This window comes from Hemibagrus wyckioides, linkage group LG13 (genome assembly GCF_019097595.1).
Source record: "Hemibagrus wyckioides isolate EC202008001 linkage group LG13, SWU_Hwy_1.0, whole genome shotgun sequence".
In the NCBI taxonomy this organism is placed as follows: Eukaryota; Metazoa; Chordata; class Actinopteri; order Siluriformes; family Bagridae; genus Hemibagrus; species Hemibagrus wyckioides.
The window spans coordinates 18,266,504-18,287,517 of record NC_080722.1 but is presented as its reverse complement, the minus strand read 5'-3'; the positions used below and the strand labels follow the sequence as shown (position 1 = coordinate 18,287,517).

The 21,014-nt window shown below is 40.7% G+C and overlaps 1 protein-coding gene across 6 annotated transcripts in view; it reads right to left on the bottom strand.

Annotated features, from left to right (window-relative positions):
- Positions 1-574: 574 nt before the first annotated feature.
- Positions 575-21,014, bottom strand: part of mprip (myosin phosphatase Rho interacting protein) — a 36,482-nt gene continuing 16,042 nt past the window's right edge. For 2 of the 6 annotated variants that reach the window (XM_058407195.1, XM_058407196.1), the window contains exons 8-24: positions 20,042-20,171; positions 19,417-19,524; positions 18,109-18,165; positions 16,070-16,138; positions 15,830-15,919; positions 15,278-15,387; positions 14,233-14,782; positions 13,518-13,655; positions 8,823-11,339; positions 6,817-6,964; positions 6,579-6,696; positions 5,975-6,134; positions 5,695-5,802; positions 5,128-5,214; positions 4,872-5,034; positions 4,662-4,747; positions 575-1,514 (exon numbers count right to left, since the gene is read on the bottom strand). In XM_058407195.1, coding sequence (XP_058263178.1) covers positions 1,443-1,514; positions 4,662-4,747; positions 4,872-5,034; positions 5,128-5,214; positions 5,695-5,802; positions 5,975-6,134; positions 6,579-6,696; positions 6,817-6,964; positions 8,823-11,339; positions 13,518-13,655; positions 14,233-14,782; positions 15,278-15,387; positions 15,830-15,919; positions 16,070-16,138; positions 18,109-18,165; positions 19,417-19,524; positions 20,042-20,171 — 4,711 coding nt within the window. In that variant the 3' untranslated portion in view covers positions 575-1,442. Of the gene's footprint in view, positions 1,515-2,246; positions 4,748-4,871; positions 5,035-5,127; positions 5,215-5,694; positions 5,803-5,974; positions 6,135-6,578; positions 6,697-6,816; positions 6,965-8,822; positions 11,340-13,517; positions 13,656-14,232; positions 14,783-15,277; positions 15,388-15,829; positions 15,920-16,069; positions 16,139-18,108; positions 18,166-19,416; positions 19,525-20,041; positions 20,172-21,014 lie in introns of all 6 variants that reach the window. The other 4 variants (XR_009206426.1, XM_058407198.1, XR_009206424.1 and 1 more) reach the window with 4 other exon arrangements.

Genomic DNA, 21,014 nt, shown 5'->3' with positions numbered 1-21,014 from the left:
GATCTTCACAATAGCTGCAATAAATTGCATTTATTTAGAAGGAATAACCAAACCAACCTGGAGAAACTTGTCTGTTGTTGACGAAGAAATCACAATCAGTTATCCCAGGCTCTTGCTTTTCTTGTAATAGTACTTTATTCGTGAAATATTGCTACCTTTCTTCGTCAAAGTCTTGTACCTTAAAAGTGTGTCATAAAACTGATCATATAATTTGCTCATGGCACAAAACACATTTTGTAAACACTTTCAGTATTTACAAAATACTAATCATTTCTATAGTGTAGCTGGGAAACAGACACAAAGGAAACGGTTACAGAATCACTTACATTACTACTGTTAACTATAATGAAGAAGAAAGTCTAAGGAAGAACGTATTAATGCACAAGTGGGGCAATGGTGATAAGTTATTGCTTGTTGGAAACAATAGGCATGGCAAATGGGGCAACTCATACAGGCACCTCTGTCTAATCAAATCACTTTTACTAAAACTGTCGCCAAATCTAGCTCTGAAGTCTCCAAGTTGGCAAAACGGCTTCAATCGTGTGTAGTCAACTATGACACAAAGGCAAAAATACAGGGTGCAAAAATATTTATTGCTAATAAACCTGCTGTCAGTCGGTGTACATTTGTGGTATATTTACAATAGCAACGTATAGAGGAATGAAAAATGTGAGCAAAAAACAAACATGACATTTAAATAAATACAAGAGACTGTGACTGGACATCACTACAGACATTACCAGCTTGAAGGGCAAGACAGGAAATGGAGAAGGGAAACGAAACAAAACAAAAACAACTCCCAATCAGTGGATTGACCATGATTACATAAAGAAACCCCCTATATAAATCTGTTTATACATTTTACACTAGGAAAAACAGCCCTCAAGATACAAACACCATGCCTTGAACTGGTCAACATTCAGCAACATTCAGTAATCTCCATGTACACACACACACACCAATACTTCCAGGGATCAAGTAGTGTTTCTTTTTCACTTTGCCAGCCATCCGATTTCATCAGAATCGACAGGAAGCTGGAGAGAATGTGCATAACCACATCTACCATAATAAGCACGTCTGCAGGTATGATTGTTTCTACTCTTTATTAAGTAAGTGTAATTCGAGGCATTACATATTTATCCATCCTTTGGCTATTCACACATACTAGAGTTAAAACAGTAGCTGACACGGTCATGTTTAGTGTATGAATGATAGATGCTTCATTAAAAACAACTATTTACATTAAGACATGTTTAAAAAAAAAAGTCACAGTAACTGAAGTGCACAAAATGCAGACTAGAGACATAAAATTCAAACTTCATACCATGTTTATAATAATATGCTGTGTGCCGTGACCAGTGTGTTTCTAAGTGATTAATTACTGGGATAAAATATGGTGGACCTCTATAACATGCAGCAAAGCCAGGCTGAGGCGTCAAGTTTCAGAACTCCTTCGTGTCCTTGTTGTCGAACAAGTGGAGTCTTTGCTCAGCTGTTAAGCCTTCCTTAAGACTCTGAGAAGAGAAGAGACACAGGACAAGAAACGGTCATTGCCATGACTGATGATACGTGATCTCAGTGACGTGCTGCAATTTAGTGACGTGCTTCTGCTACGAGTGAACATGAACGTCCCAGTTAAAAGCTGCTTACAGACTCTTATACCACAGCACTGTAAACTTCACAAACCTAATTAGTCAGAAGGTTATTTAATTAATCGGGTATGTGTATTATTTTAATAGCAACACTGACAATAGTGCAAGCTTTAAATTAAATAACAGGTTTATATTAATGAATATGGTGTGGTTTCTATAGTAACCACTTGACTGATGCTTCACATAATCTATGACGACCAAAGGCATGACCATCGATATGTTCTATTTTTATTATTTGTACATTTATGAAAGGAGGCTTCAGTATTAGTGCTTTTCAGGAGTTTTCATGACAGAGTGCACTTTGTGCTTTCTGGTTCCTTCTGTTTTTTTGGCTTATTATTAACGTTAAGAAAAAAAGCTGGTGAAGGAATGACTGTTTATAGATGCTATAATGTGAGCAGTAACAGGAACCAGCTTGTCTTGTGAATGTTCCACAGCATTCCACAAATATAAGTAACTGTAAATGAATAAGTTTGACGTTTATCAGATTCAAAATGGTAATCAATCAATTGCTGTGGAATAAGAGGAATCAAACACTCTGGAGCATGCTGTTATTGAAAAATAATCAACTATGGAATGGGAGCAGCATCACACCTCCCCAGCGTTGATTATTTCCCTGCAACAGCATTCCCAGTCATGTTTTATTCCTTCCGGCATGTATTTGCCCCTTGTTCCAGATCCAAAAGACTCAAGAAGGCATTTCCAAATGCGTATCTTCAAATCACTGCAAATGAACATGCATTACACCAGGTTTAGTTGACCCTAGGGTGTAAAGTTAACACACCATCATGCCACCTTGCCTGAAAGACTACTATTTATTTACATCATTATATTATACACTCACTGAGCACTTTATTAGGAACTGCACAGCTACATATTCATGCAATCAGCCAATTGTGTGGCAGCAGCACAATGAATAAAATCATGCAGACATGGGCCAGCAGTGTCGGGTAATGTTCACGTCATCCATACGAATGTGGGGGAAATGCGACCTCTGTGATTTCGACCGCTGCGTGAGTGTTAGTGCCGGTTTGAACATTTCAGAAACTGCTGATTTTCACACACAACAGTCTCTAGAGTTTACATTACAACTAGTTCTGTGAATAGTAAAGCAGTGTTGATGAGAGAGGCCAACAGACTGGTTCAAGGCTACAGTAACTCAGGTAGACACGCTGTACAACTGTGGTGAGCAGAAAAGCACCACAGAATGCACAGCAATGTTGAACCTTGAGGTGGATGGGCTATAACCGCAGAAGACCATGTTGGTGTCCACTTCTGTAAGCCAAGAACAGAAAGCTTGGGCTGCAGTGGGCAGGGGGCTCACCAAGACTGGAAAAAACACAGCCTGGTCTGATGAATCTGTTTCTGCTGAGGCACACAGATGGTAGGTTTGGAATCGGTCACCAGCAGCGTGAATTCATTACCCCAACCTGCTTTGTGTCAATAATCCAGGCTGGTTAAGAGCGAAGCATGGCCCTACCCAGTATTAGTATAGCTTTCTTAACAAAGTGCTTAGCGAGTGTATATTTAAATGTTATTGTGGTTGTACTAATAATTCGAGTGCTTTATGTGCAAACCATGCTTCAAACATCTCCAATTACCAAACATTACACAACTGCCAGTCATAAAGACTAAACAGGGACAGTAAATTTTCAATGAACAAGAGACCAGATGTTATGAATAGTTTATAATTTTGTCTTTACATTATCTTTTCCCCTAGGTGGATATTAGAAATGGCAGGAGGGAAATGTTTTCATTTCCGACTCTGTAGAAATCGGCTCCAGCTCCGCTCGTACACTTAATCCATCTACAGGGAGCATCCTGGACCATAATCTCTGTATGCTGTAATATCCCCGCAATTAAACGCTGCACTGACAGGAGGGGGCTTTACAAGACATGAGTAATAAATAAATAAATAAATCACTTATGCATATTGCTTTTAATAGAGTAAAACTGATGCATCACTTTTCATTCGTTTCGATTCCAAGAACTATTCAAACATGGTCACCGTCTGCTATTAATATATTAACCAGTGTCTCACAGCACATCAGTCCATCATGTTCAAGGCTTCTGATCCCTTCTGGTCGTCTATTCCCAAGTCATTCAGCTAACATTAGCAGTGAATAGGGTTTGTCTTTGAGTCTATAATTATTCCACAACAAGTTACAGTTCACAAACAGGATGAAAGGAAGGAGGGGAAAAAACACACACACAGACAGATCAGCCACACCACTGTGCGTTAGAGGAGGGAAAGTTGAAAAGCACACTTCTCACCATTACTTACCAGGCTTTCTCCTGTAGGGAGCAAAACAGAAATAAACTAGATCACTAAAATGGAATATTACAAGATATATGGAACTGGGCTCTGAAATACCCGCCACAATAAAATAAAAATAAGATACAAAAAAATTCCAAAGAAGAGTGTGCTATGATGTTTAAACATGTATTGATTAGGTGAGGTGATGCCGAATTGTCAAAAGGTTAAAATGAGTGAATAAATGTTTGTGTGCGCGCATGGTGCACTGGGATGAACTGATATCCTATTCAGCATGAATCCACCAGGACCTTGTCCAGGATAAAGTGCATACCGAGGATGAAGGAAGGAATGAATGAAAGAACTTTAGTCACCGCTCCATATTGGGTCCACACTTCAGAGTTTGCCCTCTTGATCCAAGCTAGCAATCAACCTGGGCTGCATAGCAATTTTTTATCTATATAAGGGTTAAAGCATGAAACCCATTTTATTAATACCAATTTCAGGCAAATCAAGCATACAGAGACATCCTGTAGGATCGTATGCAACAGTCTGGAGACGTCCCACGCATGGGTGTGATGGTCACACGTCCACAAACATTTGACCCTGTACTGTACATGCCAGCAAGCACAGCATGATGGGAAATGTATTACTCAGTACTACTTTAGAAGTATCTGCACTTGTCATGGGGGGAATTCTACAACGAAGCAAGAAAGATTTCTACCCTGGCAACATTTCTATTTCAACGTCTGTACCTTTGACCTCAAGGTACGCTCAGAGCGTTTTGCAGCCGCGGCAGCCATCTTCAGTATGTCTGGATTGCTCTTTGATTTCATGATATCTGAAAAAGTATACAAGATCCTTGGTGTGAAAAAAAAAATCCATCTAATTCAATCAATAATCAGCGGAAAATAGCATTCAGAATAATCATGTGAACACTTATCCAGATTACACAGACATCTTACCATATCCTCCTCGCTGCACCTCCTCTGGCGTGGGTTCTCCCAATGCCTCATGGGCTAACTGTAACTGCTCCCGTAGCCGCCCCAGATCTCGCTCGGCCTTGGCCTTCACAATGCTCAGCTCCGTGTAGATGTCCTTGTACTTATCGGTTGCATACTTTTTATCCTAGAGCACCGTAATCAAATCAGTTCAGCTTTCCAGTGCGGTTCGAACAAATTGAAGTAATTTAGAAATCTTTGCTGATAGATAAATACGTACTCTTTGGGCGGCTTGTAGTTCATCTTTTAATGAGTTGATCTCCTGCTTCAGATACTGCACTTCGGATTCCTTCACCCTCAGCATGACCTACAAGCAAGATTATATATTACTTATTATATTGTTCAAGTAGCACAAGCAATTTGATTCTCTGCCTAGAAAATATATTTATAGTACAGCCTTACTTATTCACCAGCATCATTTTCTTCATGTTAACTTTGTACAATTACTCAGCAGTAATGCTAATTTGTGCTAACAAGTCTAGGAGGTATTTAACATTGAGCTAGTGGTAAAAAAAAAAACTAGAACAGATAATGTAATTCATTTCGATTTTTGTATTTTTCACTCAATTTTGCTATGGCAGTGGTCCTGGAGTAGCTGCATGCCCTGCATGTTCTCCATGCTTGAACATCCCAAATTTAATACATAATAAACTTAGTTTATTATCTGGATCTGATGCATTAAGTAGGGAAAGTAACAAAAGCGCCCACAAAACAGCAAGTTTTTTTCTTTAAAAAAGAAAAATGTATACACAAGACTGAGAGAGGATGAAGGAGAACGAACACACACCTCTAGTTCGTATAGCTCTTTTCCCTGAATGACCGTTCCAGATTCGGCTTCCTCGCTGGTCATTGATCTCATTTTTGTTATCTCAGCAGCCAGACGATTATTCAGCTCCTTTTAAGAACACACACAACACAAGGGTCAATGCACAAACCCAAAGGCTTAAATGTTTTCTGTACACAGAAAAGGACAGAGAGAGAGAGAGAGAGAGAATAAAGCCCATGACCAAGGGGTCTCTGTGATCACCGCTTTATGTATTTGTGATGTGATGTGTGTTCCTGCTTACCTGGTTGTGCGCATTAAGCTCCTGGTTCTCTCTCTGGCACTGACGCAGGGCCTGCCTCTCAGCCTCCAGTGCCTGTGCGAGGTGAGCGTTTTCCAGACATTTCTGCGAATACTGCTCAGACAGCACTTCGATTTCCCTCTGACATGACAGCAGCTCCTCCCTAACACACACACACACAAACACACACACAAAGGACTCGTGTCAATCACCACTGCTTTTCTAATTCGCTCTTTCATCCTGCGTTATACTAAAAACACAGACGATGCCAGTAAAAGGATTGTGAGCAGATCATGGGTGGTGGTGTACAAAAAAGGCCTGTGAATGAAAAAGACTGGTGTGAGCAGGATCACCACCCTCTTAACCTCACCGCTCTATTATACATTTGGCAGCCAGGTTGAGTCACACAATCAGGCTTTGGGCAATCATCTTAAACGCTTCATTCAATTCCTTTTGTACACGAAAGGAAGTAGTACATAACTGCTAATACCATCTCATTAGAGGAGATAATCCCCGTTTCAATTGTGATGCAGAGAACTGGATCTGGTTGAGAATGACCTGCACAGAAGACTGTACGACTTAAATGACGTTTCAATAAACCACTTACTCGTGTTGTCTGCGAATTTCCTCAATGTCTGCGTTTTCAGTGTTACTATGGGCTTTCCTTGCTTTGTCCAATTCTTTCTCCAGCTCAGTCCGATGTGCATTCTTCATAGCTTCAATAGCTTAAAAAAAAAATAAAGATAAACAGACATGTCTACACAAGGCAACAGTGCTCTGCTAGCTATATAAACTTCACTTTTGTGACTTATGACACTTATATTACACTAGTAATCATGGCTCACCAGCAATGGTGGCTGCTGTCTCCTCAGCCAACAGTCTCTCCTTCTCCTCCTGCAGGTTCTCCAGTTCCCGCTGGTGTTTCCTCTGCAGCTCATCTATGACCTTCTGATGCGACTCCTCCATGGCAGCAAAGCCTCTCTCACATGTAGCCTGTACAGCGGGAAAGAATCAGGTGATAGGGGGCGCCATTTAGTGCACTGTTTCAACAGGTTTTCTAATTAAATGCTGCCTTTCACAAGGACACCAAGCGCACACACACACACACACACAGCAGAGAGAGGTTTCCACTAAAAGCTAGAAATTAATACTCTACACTGAACACAGACAGCACATAGAAGCCAGACCGATACTCATTATAGGTTACGTAGTTCTCACCAAATTAGCATGATTATTCCAGACTGCCTTTCGGTCTAAATTACATCCTATTGCCAATGGTACTGTCGAACGTGACTCGCGGTATTCTTTGTCTAATAAGGTCATTAGAAATTTGAGAAGCATTTTTAATGAGCTTTTTCTTTTATTTCATCTTTAATGGAAAGCAGGCCATGACTTACAAATGTAAACAGCAAACCACACTGCGCTAGAACAGCAGCCGCTGCTGCCCATCTGGAGAACGAATGAACAATGAACCATCTGCAAACAATGAAAGGATATCTATAGGAAGATGTGTTTTCATAAGCACGCCTTCAGAGCAAACTTTATTACAATTACAGTGCAAGTTTCCACACGAGGAGGTTTGAAACCCTTTCGAAAAGCGTCGGGCCAAACTTACTTCCGACGCCTACTGAATGGCACTAATCTTGGAAATCAGTCATCGAAGCTGTCCAACTCTCTGCAGGCCTGATCGGAAGAGCATACAGGGCGTTTGTTTTCATATGGCTAAGTCCCAGGGACAGAGCCCTGTCTCATGAACCTCTGCTTTAAAGGCAGCCAGCTCCCACTGTGAACTGAGCAACTTCCTGTCCCCACATCACAGCCACACCTGCACTTGTTTATTCACCCGTTCCCTTTGGTGGAAAATCCAATTTCCTCTTCTGTCAGGAATATCATCCGACATGGGGTCATGAGCAATATACCAACAGAAGGTTTTAATATCTTGCATTTAATCCAACTTGAAATCGTATTCTATACCAAGCACTGCATACAAAGATAAACACGTTATCTAGGCATACTGGGAAAAGTGCCGGCCTACTGCTCAACTCTTCAGTGACTACGAAAGGCTTCATAGATATTAAGAAACCATAGATAGATAGAGCAATGTCTAAAATTGTTAGCACACCATCCAAAAGTTTCTGCATATTCTAAATAATGGTTCAAATTGTGTTTGAAAGTCACCAGGCAGGCATTAAGTAAGAGCCATACAGATAACTAGGCTGAAATCAAGCTGAATTGACAAATATCTTCTTGTGTAGATTCGAAAGAACCACAAGGAAACATGTTAAATCCGGCATACGAAAATAAAAAGTCATGTGACCTGCACGTAGCCTGAAGTCGACAAAATGCAAGTTGCACAACATTCCTCTTCTAATCTTTAATCTAATCAAGCCAACAGGTTACTTATATTCTGTGCTCCACTGCAGGGTTTATACTATTTTATAAAAATGAAAAATACAAACTAAGTTGATTTCAATTGAATTTAATTTTTTTTTAGCTGATTCCTTTAAGCGCTCTTTTTCGATTGTTTTTCTTAAGTCAGGAAGTGCCACACCCACCTCCCCATCCCTATTTTTTTTTTTTTTTTTTGCATAATTTTATAAAGTCGAACTTTCTATGTGCTATCGAAATGAGTTCCTCTACACACAGCCAACATCACAAGCTACAAGCATGCCTAAGGTTAACGACCATGCAAGGCTGGAGATGAATTATAAAGGTAAAGCAGAAAAGGATGGTAGGATTAGTAATTGGAGAGGATGGGGGGGGGGGGTAAAAGGGGCAAGTCGGAAGTTGCCACAAGGGTACACAAGCCATCACGGATGGAAAAAAAAAATAGTACAAGGAACACCACGACCTTTAGGTTTTCCAGGTCTTTCTCGTATTTGAGACGCAGTAATGTTGCGTCCTCCTCGCGATCTCGCCGCTTGGTCTCTTCTGTCACTTGCACCACTAGCTGGATGCGCTGTTTGAGGGAAGCTGCGTTTAGCTGCCCATCATCTGGAACATCTGCTCCAAGAGACCCTATCACATCATTAAGCTCAGCCAATTCCTGGTTGAAATGCTCCACCAACATGTTACGCTCCACCTCATGCTTCTTCTGTAGATTCTCCATGCAGACAGTCAGAGAATCGATCTCTTTTACGTTCTCTTCGGATCTCAGCCGTAGCGTTTCCTCGCTCTTGGCAACTTCCTCCTTCAGCTTGGTCACTTCTCGCTCGTACTCCTCCCTCACTTCCCGAAGCTCCTTCTTGTGTTTTGCCACCATGTCTTGTAGCTGAATAGCCTTGTCCAGTGAATCGATGGGTTCACCCTCTAAGTGGATGTGCGTCACTGGCTTGGAGTCATCAGCGACAGGGATTTGAGGGCTTGATGTTTGGGTGGACAGTTGGTCGAGCTTTAATTTAAGCTCCAGGTTTTGTTCTTTTAACTGAGAACAACTAGCACAATCAGCTGTGGCTTCTTCAACGTCTGAGTGTCTTTGCCGTATTAGAATATATGTGCGAGTCACATCCAATAACGCATCTTGAACACACTGAGACCACTGTGTTTGAGGCCCACAGCTAGAGAGCGTTAAAACCAAAGACTTGAACTGTTCATTCGCAGGCTCATTAACGGCTGAAGCTATCCGATTCAACAAGGCTACTCTACTTTGTAAGGTTTCAACAAGCTTTTTAATAATCACATCCTTAATCTTCTCATCTCCGACTACATCTTTATCAATCTGCATCTCTGTGTGTTCAGTGTTTACAGAGCTCTCAATGGTTTTGATCACAGAAAACAGGATTTTATTTTCCACTAGCATTCGTTCTGCTGTATTTTTGACGACGGATGCTTGCTCACCGTCTCCGTTACCTACTTGACTTTTCTCAACGCCACTTAAAACTCTACCCAAAATCTCTCTCTCAAACAATGCCATCATCCTCCCTGTCAAATTCCTTCCCACCTTACCTTCCTCAAAGTCAACGCTCGATCCATCAAACTTGTCCTCACTGGACTTCATCAACATGGCTAACACTTGATTAAGAGCACTAGACCTTCTCTTGAAACCTTCAAACACTTCCTCCATCACACCTTCATCACTCTGCATCAACTCTCGGCACTTACTGTCGACTCTGCATTCGTTATCAGACTGTACCTCCTCCACAGCTCTCTCTTTCAACATTCTAATGTCCTCTTTAGCCTCTGAAAGGGCTTGTTTAAAGGTCTGTTCAGCTTTTTGCTTTCTCGTCTGGAGTTCCTTGTTCTGTGCTTCAAGCTCTCTGCACATGTGTTCAACAGACTGAAGCAACTTTTCCTTTTCGGAAAGCTTGGACTCGATTATCTCTATATGATGTCTGAGGTGGTCTTTCTCAGATTCGGGTGATTCGTCGCCATTTTCATTTTCGGGCACCTGAAATCCGAGACCTTTCAGAGTAGCCTCTTTGAGCTGCAGCTTCTTTTCTGTGTCTTTCAAACTATTCCCAAGTACCTCCAACTTGATTAGTGCCTCTTCAAGCTTCTGAGACTTGTCAAGGAGTTCCTGCTCATACAAAGTCTTAACAGTTTCTTTGTCTCCTGGCTCAATCACATCCTGATTTCCTCTGCTTTCCTGACACTGTTGCCCATTTTGAAGTCTGTGAAGCTCTGCTTTCAGTCTGTCTATTTCTCGGTCTGCCTCTCTCAGCTGGTTGACTATTTCCTGATACTGCTGGTTTAGTGCTTCGTTTTCACTTGTTAGCAGTTCGACCCTTTGAGATAGACCGCGGTTCATCATTTGTGCCGAGTCGTCCTGTTGACATGGCGATATACAGGGAGTTTTCTGGACCCTTCCTAACATGTCCTCCATTGTGATCAGTCGAGCCTCGTAATCCCGAATGCTGTCCCCGGCCTTGGCCAGACTCTTCCTCATGGTCTCGTTCTCCATTTCCTGGTGAGTTTTAAGACTTTCCAAAAGTTTCTGACACTTCGTTATGTCGCTCGATCTATCGTGTTCATTGGCATCTTGAGGGAAAAGTACAGAATCAGTGTGACACTGCAGCAGTTTTATCAACTCCTTAACCGAAAACGGTTTACTACAATCTATCAGGTCCTCAAGCTCTCTGATCTTGCCCTCATTATCCTGAAGTACAAAGGTGACAGATTTTGTTACAAGACTAGAAGAAAGGCTCTCGGAGGTGGATGATTTTGTGGTGTCAGAAAGGTAAGGTTCCTTGGTGCATAAGTGTGAAAGTGAAAGGCCAAGCTGTGCCTGCATGTTGCGCTTTTTCAGTTCTTGCAGCTGGAGAAGCTCTTTGGTTTCTTGGTACTTCTTTGTTAAGCTCTGAGCTTGAGAACTAACCAGTTCTGGCTTCTTCATCTGGGGCTTTGTCTCAAGACTCAAAGGTGACTCCAGCTTGGAAAAGGGGACCAGACAGTTGGTTAAAAAAATTTTAGCAGAGGTGATTACGGATAATTTAATTTGTTGATCACATCAATAATGTCTCTGAAGAGCTGAAGTATATTTATACTAAATTACATTATCCTTGCCCAGTTATTAAGGTTAAAGTAAGAATGGATATGTCTAGTTTCATTCATTTAATGATGCAAATTAGCGTGCTGGAAAAAGAGGTTTAATGGCTAAGGTTAGTAAAATCACGATAGGGCATGCACATTAAATGGTTAGAGCTAATCCATGGAGTAAGTACTGCAAAATTAGTGCTAGTGTTTTAATTCGAAACAGACTGCATACCATTTCTACAAGCATGTTGTTCTGAACTCTAGGAAATATGCCCTGGGTGCTATTAGAATAAATAACCTAAAGGATTTCTTTTTATAGACCAATTTTACAATGCTAGACAGAAAAAGCTGGGCCTGATCATACCTCCAGTACATGAAGGCGTGAGAAGGGAAAATGGTCCAAATTCCAATATGCCAAGATTAAATACAAAGCAGCCCATCACATACCATCCACACCCTATCCATCCTGTAGCTACAGTCGTATTCGCTTGTTTAGACAAATCAAGAGCACAGACAAATATTCGTATCTCTCCCTACAGATTCAATTAGAAGATGTAACTGAAGCCAAATTACTTAAGTAGGGTTACTTCTAAACTTCTTACCAAAACACAATATCTTCACTTTCATTTCTAGGAAATGCAGCCATTAAGCTTCAAAAACTGACAAAACACAAACATTGACAGACAGACAATGCATTTTTTAACCTATAAACCATATGGAAACATGTTTTAAATTGATGAATGGATATTTACACGAACATAAATGTCATGCGCTTTTTTCCACATGCTTTTTTTTTTTTTTTTTTATTATTATTTTTTAAACACTCAATGGCTACTTGAATAGGAACACCAATCAGCCAATCATGCAGCAGGAACAAAAATGCATCGAATCCTACAGATTCAGGTGAGGGACTTTCCCTTATCATATGATATTTAATATGAAAATTATCGTTAAAATTGATTGGTTTGTTGGTGCCAGAGAGGCTGAAAAAGCATTCAGCGAGCAACAGATCTGCAAGAGGAAACCCTGCTTGATGAGCACAGTCAGGCGACAATGACTAGACTGGTTTGGACGGACGGGAAGGTTTATTAAAATAACTCTTTACAACCGTAAGCAGAAAAGCATCTCGGAAGGCATGGCATGTTTGACCTTCAGGAGGGTGGGCTACGAGAAGATATCTGGTTCTACTTGTGTCATCCAAGAACAGACAACTATAACAGGCGTACAGAATCTGGACAGCTGAAGACACCTGGTCTTTTTAAATCCTAACTAGTCCAGTTGGGCCATCTAAATGAAGTTGCTGTGCATGAAAATCTGATGATCAGCAGTTTCTGAAACCATCTGGCACCAACATCCACACAAGCTCACATTTCTTTCCCATTTTGACGTCTGATGTGGACATTATCTGAAGTTCCTGACCTGTAATTGCATGACTTCATGCATTGCGCTGCTGCCACATGACAGTCTGACTGGATAATGGCATGAATGAGTAGGTGTATAAGTGCTCCTAATAAATTATATACAAAATATTGTGCATAATTTAAATAAAGATTTTACTTGTTGGTCTAAAATTTGACTAAAAAAAGAACTAACTAGGACAGATATACATCTTTAAACTCATTGATTTTTAATGGTAATAAGCAAAATTAACTAGTAGCAACAGAATCTCTTCATACCTTTAAGTGCAATTACATCGAAATAATACATTAACGCCATGATATACAGTAAGCTGTTTGAGGAGAGGTAATGAACATCACATGCATCATTAAACTGTATGTAAAAATTCAAGCTGAAGCGGTCATTACGTCTACAACGATAGGAGAAGACAAAGGTAGAAGCCAACAAAGGGGTAGGGGAGAAATTGGTTCATTTACATGCAAAAGTTTCTGAACATGCAAGGCACTTTTTGATAGCTTTGGAGTTGAATAAATATGAAATAAAATAAAAATGAGTTGTTTTTTTCTCAAACCAAGACATGCAAAGTCTGTTTAATGGAAATAAAGGCGGTCTATGCCTGCATCAATCATTAAGACTATCCTAAAAGGCACAAACTTTGGAATGAATTCGACCTTACCGGTGAGATGTAGCCAGCGCGGATCTGATTCTCTCGGTCCAGAGCAGCTTTGAGTTGGTTCTCAAGCTCCTGCTTGTGCTGGTTAGAATCCGCCAGCTGCTGGTGGCACGTCTCTAACTGTGCTTTCAGATCTTCTACCTGCAAATGCACAAAGTGAAACTGAGCATCTTTCATTAACTAACTATTATAACCAGATGAAGGCAAGCAAGCATCATCAACTCTATTTAATGGAGTCATAGGGTCAGGAACTGTTTAAAATAGCTTAGAAATAAAACAAACCAATTTAGCAGCTTTGTGGTTTTCAGTAATTTACAATTTTACCGAATTAGCTAAGGTTTTACCCAAAGTGACTTACGACAGAGCTGAAATGTTACGGCTCTAACTGTGACCTACAGTTAAGGACCACAGCCCTGGGACTGAACTCACAATCTTCTAATCAGTCTAGATCTTAAATGTTCCATCTAAATCTGAGTGTTCAGAATTTGTGGTGTGTGTGTCAGCATAAAAGAATTCTGATAATAAATGTTATACTTGATGAACTAAAAATAAATAAAACACATGGAAAACATGCAAAAAAGCAGGAATGACAGAATCTTAATTACAATGTAATAAAGGACTTAAGAAAATACCTAAACACATGTTAAAACATGATCTACTAAATATTTTCAGCTTTTCACCCCCAGTAGAAACAAACATGCTGAATGTGGAGACCTACCCCCTTTTTGTAGCTCTCTAGTAGTTTTTCAAGGTCAGTTGTCTCTCTGTTCCTCAGTGGCGTGGACAGCGGTACTCTCCTCTCATCTCTGATTGGAGTTTTCTCCACCTGCTGCCAGCGCCGCTCGATCTCATCTTCCACTTTCTGCTGACGCTCTGGCGAGGGCGGACAGACGCTACCCACATTCGTGTGCGCATTCTCTGGGTCCACCCTGCTGGTGTCAGGCGGACACGGCTCAAAGGACAAGCTGCCCGTCACACATTCATACCTCCTCCGTCTCTCCTCCCTCCTCTTGCTGCGTTCACTGTCGCCAAGCTGAGCCTGCAGCGCGTCAGCTTCATGGGCTCTCTGCTGAGCCAGGGCCTGGGCGATGGGCCTGAACTCGGCCCAGTCGAATGTTTTGGATCGTCCTTCGCGTCGCCGCTCTCGTGCCCGACTCTTCCTGGGCTCACGCTCCACAGACGAGGCCTCGGAGGATGGAGAGTCTTGAGTGATGTCGGGCCGTGTAAGATTCTCCAAGGGGCCAAAGGATCCATGTTCATCCGTCGAGCTGAACAATATACACAGACTTGTGTGAGAATTAGAATCTCTACAGTTGTACTAACAAAACAAGTGAAAGAGTCCCTAGACAGACACATACAAATACTCAAGTACAAGATACATCACAATAAATTCTGTCTACTATCAGTATATGCATTTCTAATTGTGCAATTCATGCACCAAGCATTATTCAAATATTTGTAATGCCTCTGAAAAAAACATATAATCTAGTTCAGTTTTTATCCTGCTTAATTCGGTCATATTGTATAGTTCTTACTGAAATCTCTCTCATGCCTTGAAAATATACAAATGTATATGACCAAGTGCATACATCGTCTAATCTAATAGCCTCATCCCGACTACAGGTTTACCAGTGAAGACAAATCTCTGTACTTCACTTCACTGTAAAGATGGCAGCCCTCCCTACAGGACGAATAAAAAGAGAAACAAAAGACAAATAACTTAAGAAAGAAGACCACATTTCCATCGTGTAACATATCCTGACCTTGCAACATCGGGCGCTGTGGAAGGTCGAACATTTTTCATGACAGCTTGGATCCAATTGCGGCGTATTCCTGCTGTCATGGCTGAGAGGGTGTGCAGTCCCTCCTGGGTCTAAAACAAGAAACATGCAATAAGATCAGTGGTTTATGCCGTTCCTCAAACCGATTACTTTAAAAGGTATTTGTGAAAACTCTATGGCCCAAACCTTTTCAAAAACTGAATGTAATATGATATTGAAATGTCACTGTATTAATTTGCTACTTTTTTTTTAACAATAAAACACATTTTAAGGAGATAATACATATTAGTGTTAGTGATGATTTAATTTGAAGCTGTTTTAAATGTAAAACTTATTTCATTTATTATGTATATAGATAGATATATAAATGTCATGACCACAAACAAACAAGGAGAACACTAATGAAGCAGAAATATGGAGTAATGTTTAACAGGTCCATAACAAAATATGCTTATGCTTACTCCTTGCTTTAAAACTAGTCTTAAAAACTTTCTACTAGGTATAACAGGTACATTGCACACGAGATCTACTTACATGAATCTGGAAGCCATAGTTGCGCTGAGCTTGGTACTCTGTAACATTATAGCATGTGCTGAGGTCAATTTCGCCGTCTAGATCTGATGCCTATCGACGAAGATGAACAGAAAAATAATAAAATTAACAGATTGAGTAAAAAAACTGCAACGTGCACATGTGTATCCAGAAGGAAAAAACAGCTCATCGCTTAAATAGTTCATTCACATCAAAATGAAGACGTATGACAGGAAAAATTACCTCCTCAGCAATCGAATCCTTATAATACCGCAGGCTGTGGTCCGTCAGTACAAACCAATACTTCTTCCACTGAAAATGTGGGAAAAAGAGCGATGGGCTTATTAAAGCAGCATGCAGGGACTGAATGAAAAATCTTACTTTGTTGTTTAGGTTAGATAAATGCTTAGGAAGACATTTAGCCGGCTTTTAAAGGCCATAAAAAGAGCAGAGGGATGGTAACCTTTAAACTTTTACCCATTGAAGCAAGACTATCAAAGTGTAGCTGGCTGTGCCCTTTCCAAGCTCCAGTCACTTTGACAGTGACGCAATCGAGGCAGCAGACATTCGCACTTAACTTTGTTAAATGCACCACAGATAGATGAAGAATTTCATTGAAAGAAAGCTATATATATTATATATATATATATATATATATATATATATATATATATATATATATATATATATATATATATACATATATATATATAAAATAATTGAAATTCTGAAAATGTCCAGAGCGTACTCATTACAGGGAAAGCAATCAGCCGAACTTAACCCAAGATGTGCTTATGCACGGTTAATGGCCACTGCTTGTTTTACAGGTTTGACAGGAGCTGAAAACACAGCATAAATTTCACCTTCTGATATGACTGATATAAAAGACCTCAGGCCGAATCTCACAAGCTTGAGCTTTGCCAGTCCTCAAGCACGAGCATAATGCTATGCAGTAAAATACTTTTTTTTTTTTAAAAAAGTATAGCACAGATAATGCTCATTAACATAGTCAGGAACCCAGTGGGAATATGTTGAGCAAAACCCACAAAAAACACGACACAGCAGATAAGGATGAAGACGTAGAGCAAACACGCACCATCCACTTTATAAAGAAAGCCTGCACATTCATGCAGTTATCTAATCGGCCTGCCATGTTGCAACAGTGCAACGCAAAAATAAATAGTACATATATATATATATATATAGGTCAAATGCTTCAGTTAATATTCACATCAAACAAAAACCTGTGAGTGAGCAACAGTTCTGTGGGAGGAAACGCCTTGTTGATAAGAGAGGCCAGAGGAAAACAGCCAGATTGGTTTAAGCTGCTAGGAAGGATACAGTGATTCATATAATTACGCTTTACAACTGTGGTGAGCAGAAAAGCAACTCAGCATGCACAACATATTAGACCTAGGTGGATGGGCTACAACCAACATCAGTGTCCACACCTGCCAGCCAAGAACAAGAATCCCACAAGGGCACAGAAACACTCACACTGGACAGAAGACTGAAGACTGGACAAAGAACAGGCGATTATTAAAATAAATCCGGTTTCAGTAAGCCTACATGCCTAGCATAGCCTCAGATTCCTGTTTTGGCAGACAGGAGAGGAATCCACCATGCACTGGTTTCTGCCACTGCATTCGAGATCTGTGCCTGCCGAAATGCTTTTCTGCTCACCACAGTTGTAAAGAGTGATTATTTGAGTTACTATACATTTCAAGACAGCTTGAATGTGCATGTGGTCATTTTCCTCTGATCTCACAAGGCATTTCCACCCACAGAACTGACGCTCACTCGACATGTTTTGTTTTTCGCCCTGTTCTGTGTAAACTCTACAGTCTATTGTGTGTGAAAATCCCAGGAGATCAGCCATTTCTGAAATACTCAAACCAGCCCATCTGGTGTCAACAATCAAGCCACAAGTCCACAGAGATCACAATTTTTCTTTATACTGAAAATTAACTGAAGATCTCGACCTGTATCTGCCGGCATAGTTCTGTTGCCACATGACTGGCTGATTAGATAACTGCATGAATGGCGTTTATAATAAAATGCATGGTCAGTGTATGCTGTAAATAATAACTACAAAATGAACTATGTGTAGTTTTACTCCGATTGGTTCCTGACTTTTTGGACACGCTTGCAAACGCAAAATGCTAATTAACGCACAATTGCTTGTTTAATTATGTACAATAAATACATAAACTGCTAAATACACCATCACCTTTTTGTCTTTTGTGCAGAAATCTAAACTGTGTACAATACAGGTCACCTACCTGGCCTTGCTCATCGAGTTTCACCATCCAGCCTTTCTTGAAATTCAGCAGGTCTGGCTGTAAGCAGAAAATAAAAGGACAACAGTTATGAAACCCCTACATGAGCGATCCAGCCAGTGCAGTGTACACTTCTCTCAGTGACGTCACACACGATACTACATGCACGAGAAGTTGAATAAGCACCGGGTGGCCTGAGTGCTGTGCACGTTTTCACTCTGCAACCCGGCAAGCTTGACCTCTAAAAGAAAACCGTTAACACATGATCTTCAACAGGCATTCAGTCATGCCCACAGTGAGAACCAGGAGAATCACAAATGAGGCCCTGGTCCTTGATTTCTTTTATGTTCTTGCCTAACAGTTGCAATACTCTTGTTTGCATACAGCTTCAAAAGATGCAGCAAAAAAAAAAAAAACGGAGAAAAACACACTGCATGCATGTAGTTCTCCATCTCAAATGTTTGCTGAGTAGAAAGAAAGAAACACTTGTAAGTGATTCACACAGTGGATGTAAAACTCAAATCAGGCATTTGTGCACCGTGTCCAGAAATGCAGGGAGCAGAGAACGTAAAAAAAAAGAAAAAGAAAACATATATACACAAACACTAAATATCCACTCATATACGAATAAACAAATGCACACACCCACATTCACTCAAGATTAAAACAGTCATACAGAGACAGACAAAAAAAAATAAATATGCCATGAAGCCAAACAGAAGGGATTGGAATGTGAGGTTGAATGCAGGGAGGATATAGAGATGACCTGGGTATGAGAAGGGAGGATGCTACACCCAGCAGCACACACTGGAGGATTAGGGTATCTGTGTTCTCACAATAACAGAAGAAAAAAAAAAGATGCCACAAAGAAACAAGTTGGCAATCAGGATTAGTCGAGATAGGTACTAATGAAATTAATCAGTGAAAGCTTACAGAACTGTTCCACGGAACGCCTAACAAGAGTGGTCTTACAGAATGTACGAAGATGCATGTCAACACCTAAACAAAGAAGACTTATCAGACAGAACAACAGTACTGAAATATCTCAACCTCTGTCATTCACCCTGCACTGACGCACTCTGTTCCTGCAAGTAAAATATTCCAAAGCAGCTGCTTGTTGTTTCATAGAAAACAGGCTTCGACTCAGAATTCTTGCTGACCTTCAAACTTTGGAGAACAACAAAAGCCTTGTGATAGTGTTCTTTCCCAATCCACTGACTTCACACCCTTGGGTGACACGGTTCTCTCATATCGATGCTCTCTTGTCAAACGTCCATGTTTAACAGAGGAGGGGAAAAAATGAGTACTTACCGTCATGACTGACTCTGTTGTCCTGCGGTCCAGTGACTTGGCTCTTCTCAGTGGAGGGAGAGTGGAGTGGTGGAAGTCCAGACCCTGTCCTGAGTCAAGCTTCTGCTCCTATAAGACAGAAAACATATAGTCCTGAAACGTCCGACTCTTTCGGATACTGAAACGCTTTAAGTAACTGATCACTGATCCTCAAGAACTCAAAGACGGTACTGTGGTGTTGAGTACTTCATTCTCATAAAGCTGACTGACAACTCTGAACAAACAGTGCTCGTTTCCAGGGAAAACCCTCACAGCTCAGATCACAACAGCCGGTTTCTTTATCAAAATCACCATCTTTCCTGAGTAAAACCCATACTTGAAGTGAACCGTAAAGTAAAAGCAAAAGATGGCCACATTAAACGCTATGAAACGGAGCGTATCCTGATGCAGCACAAATGCCCTGTTTTTGACATCCGACATGTGACACTAAATAATGTGACTGTGAAATATTACTTGCCAATACTTGCAAGATACGTCAGACTGTTAAACTTGGAGGAAAATCAAGTCAGTATGCAGATGAATAGAATGCTGGCAGCAGAGCTTCTGTCCTGTATGGGGAAAACTCCGATGTAAGCAAGTTCTGTACCTGTCTGTTGAAGCGCCTCATTTCACTGCGGCCCTGTCTGGTCTCGCCTCGCACAGTCTCCTCGACCTCCATCCTCTCCGCGTTCTCCAGCTCCAGCGCCTCAAGCTTCTCGATCACGTTCGAGCGGCCACTAACCACAGAGAATGAGCAGAATGTTGTTTGTGTGTAAATGAATCGGGGTACTTTAGCAAAGAAAGTACAGTGTAATACAAGTTATACATTTAAATGCACTGAAAACCGAGTTGCTTCTAAACAGAATTGACGTAAAGAAGCCATCTACAACTGACCAGTGAATAAACATACCATTAAAATTAAAAGATCATTATTTCGAATGTGCTACAAATAAATCTGACCATTGTAATTATTTCTTCACTTCTAAAAAAAAAAAAAAAAAAAAAACCTCATACAGCCCCAAAAAAGAAAGTTCTTGGTGTTGACATTGGAATAACAAAAAAAAAAAAAAAAACCATTTTGCCTCCTGACTTTGAAGGGAGGAATTTGGTTTTCATAGCAGTGGGTGGAAATATTAAATTGCTCATTTTGAATTTTGCCCTTTTTTGGAGAGTGCACAGCACTGAAGGTCCTCCTTAAAAGGAAGCAAAAGAGCCAGTCGGTGAGGTATTTGTGTCACATGACTGCTTTCGGCCTCATTGGCTGCTGGGTATAAAGTGGCACAGTTCCCATAAACCCAAATTAGCCTAAACCCAAATGGAAGCCATCTCTCTCTCCACTGGACAGGTTCAGAGTGTTTGAGCTCTCTTGCCACTGTGAATAGTTTTCATGAGAAGGAAAACTCGACTACAGAAGAGGCACGTCAGCATCTTTGTTTAAAATGCTTTGCTTTGGGGCTTTTGACCTCTGAGCTGTGGGAGAGGAGAATCCCAGAAACATGATCCCTGTTCGAGAGCAGCAGAGCTGTTTATTCACAAATGTGTTTATATCCAACATAAATAAAGAGAAAAAACTGAGAAAT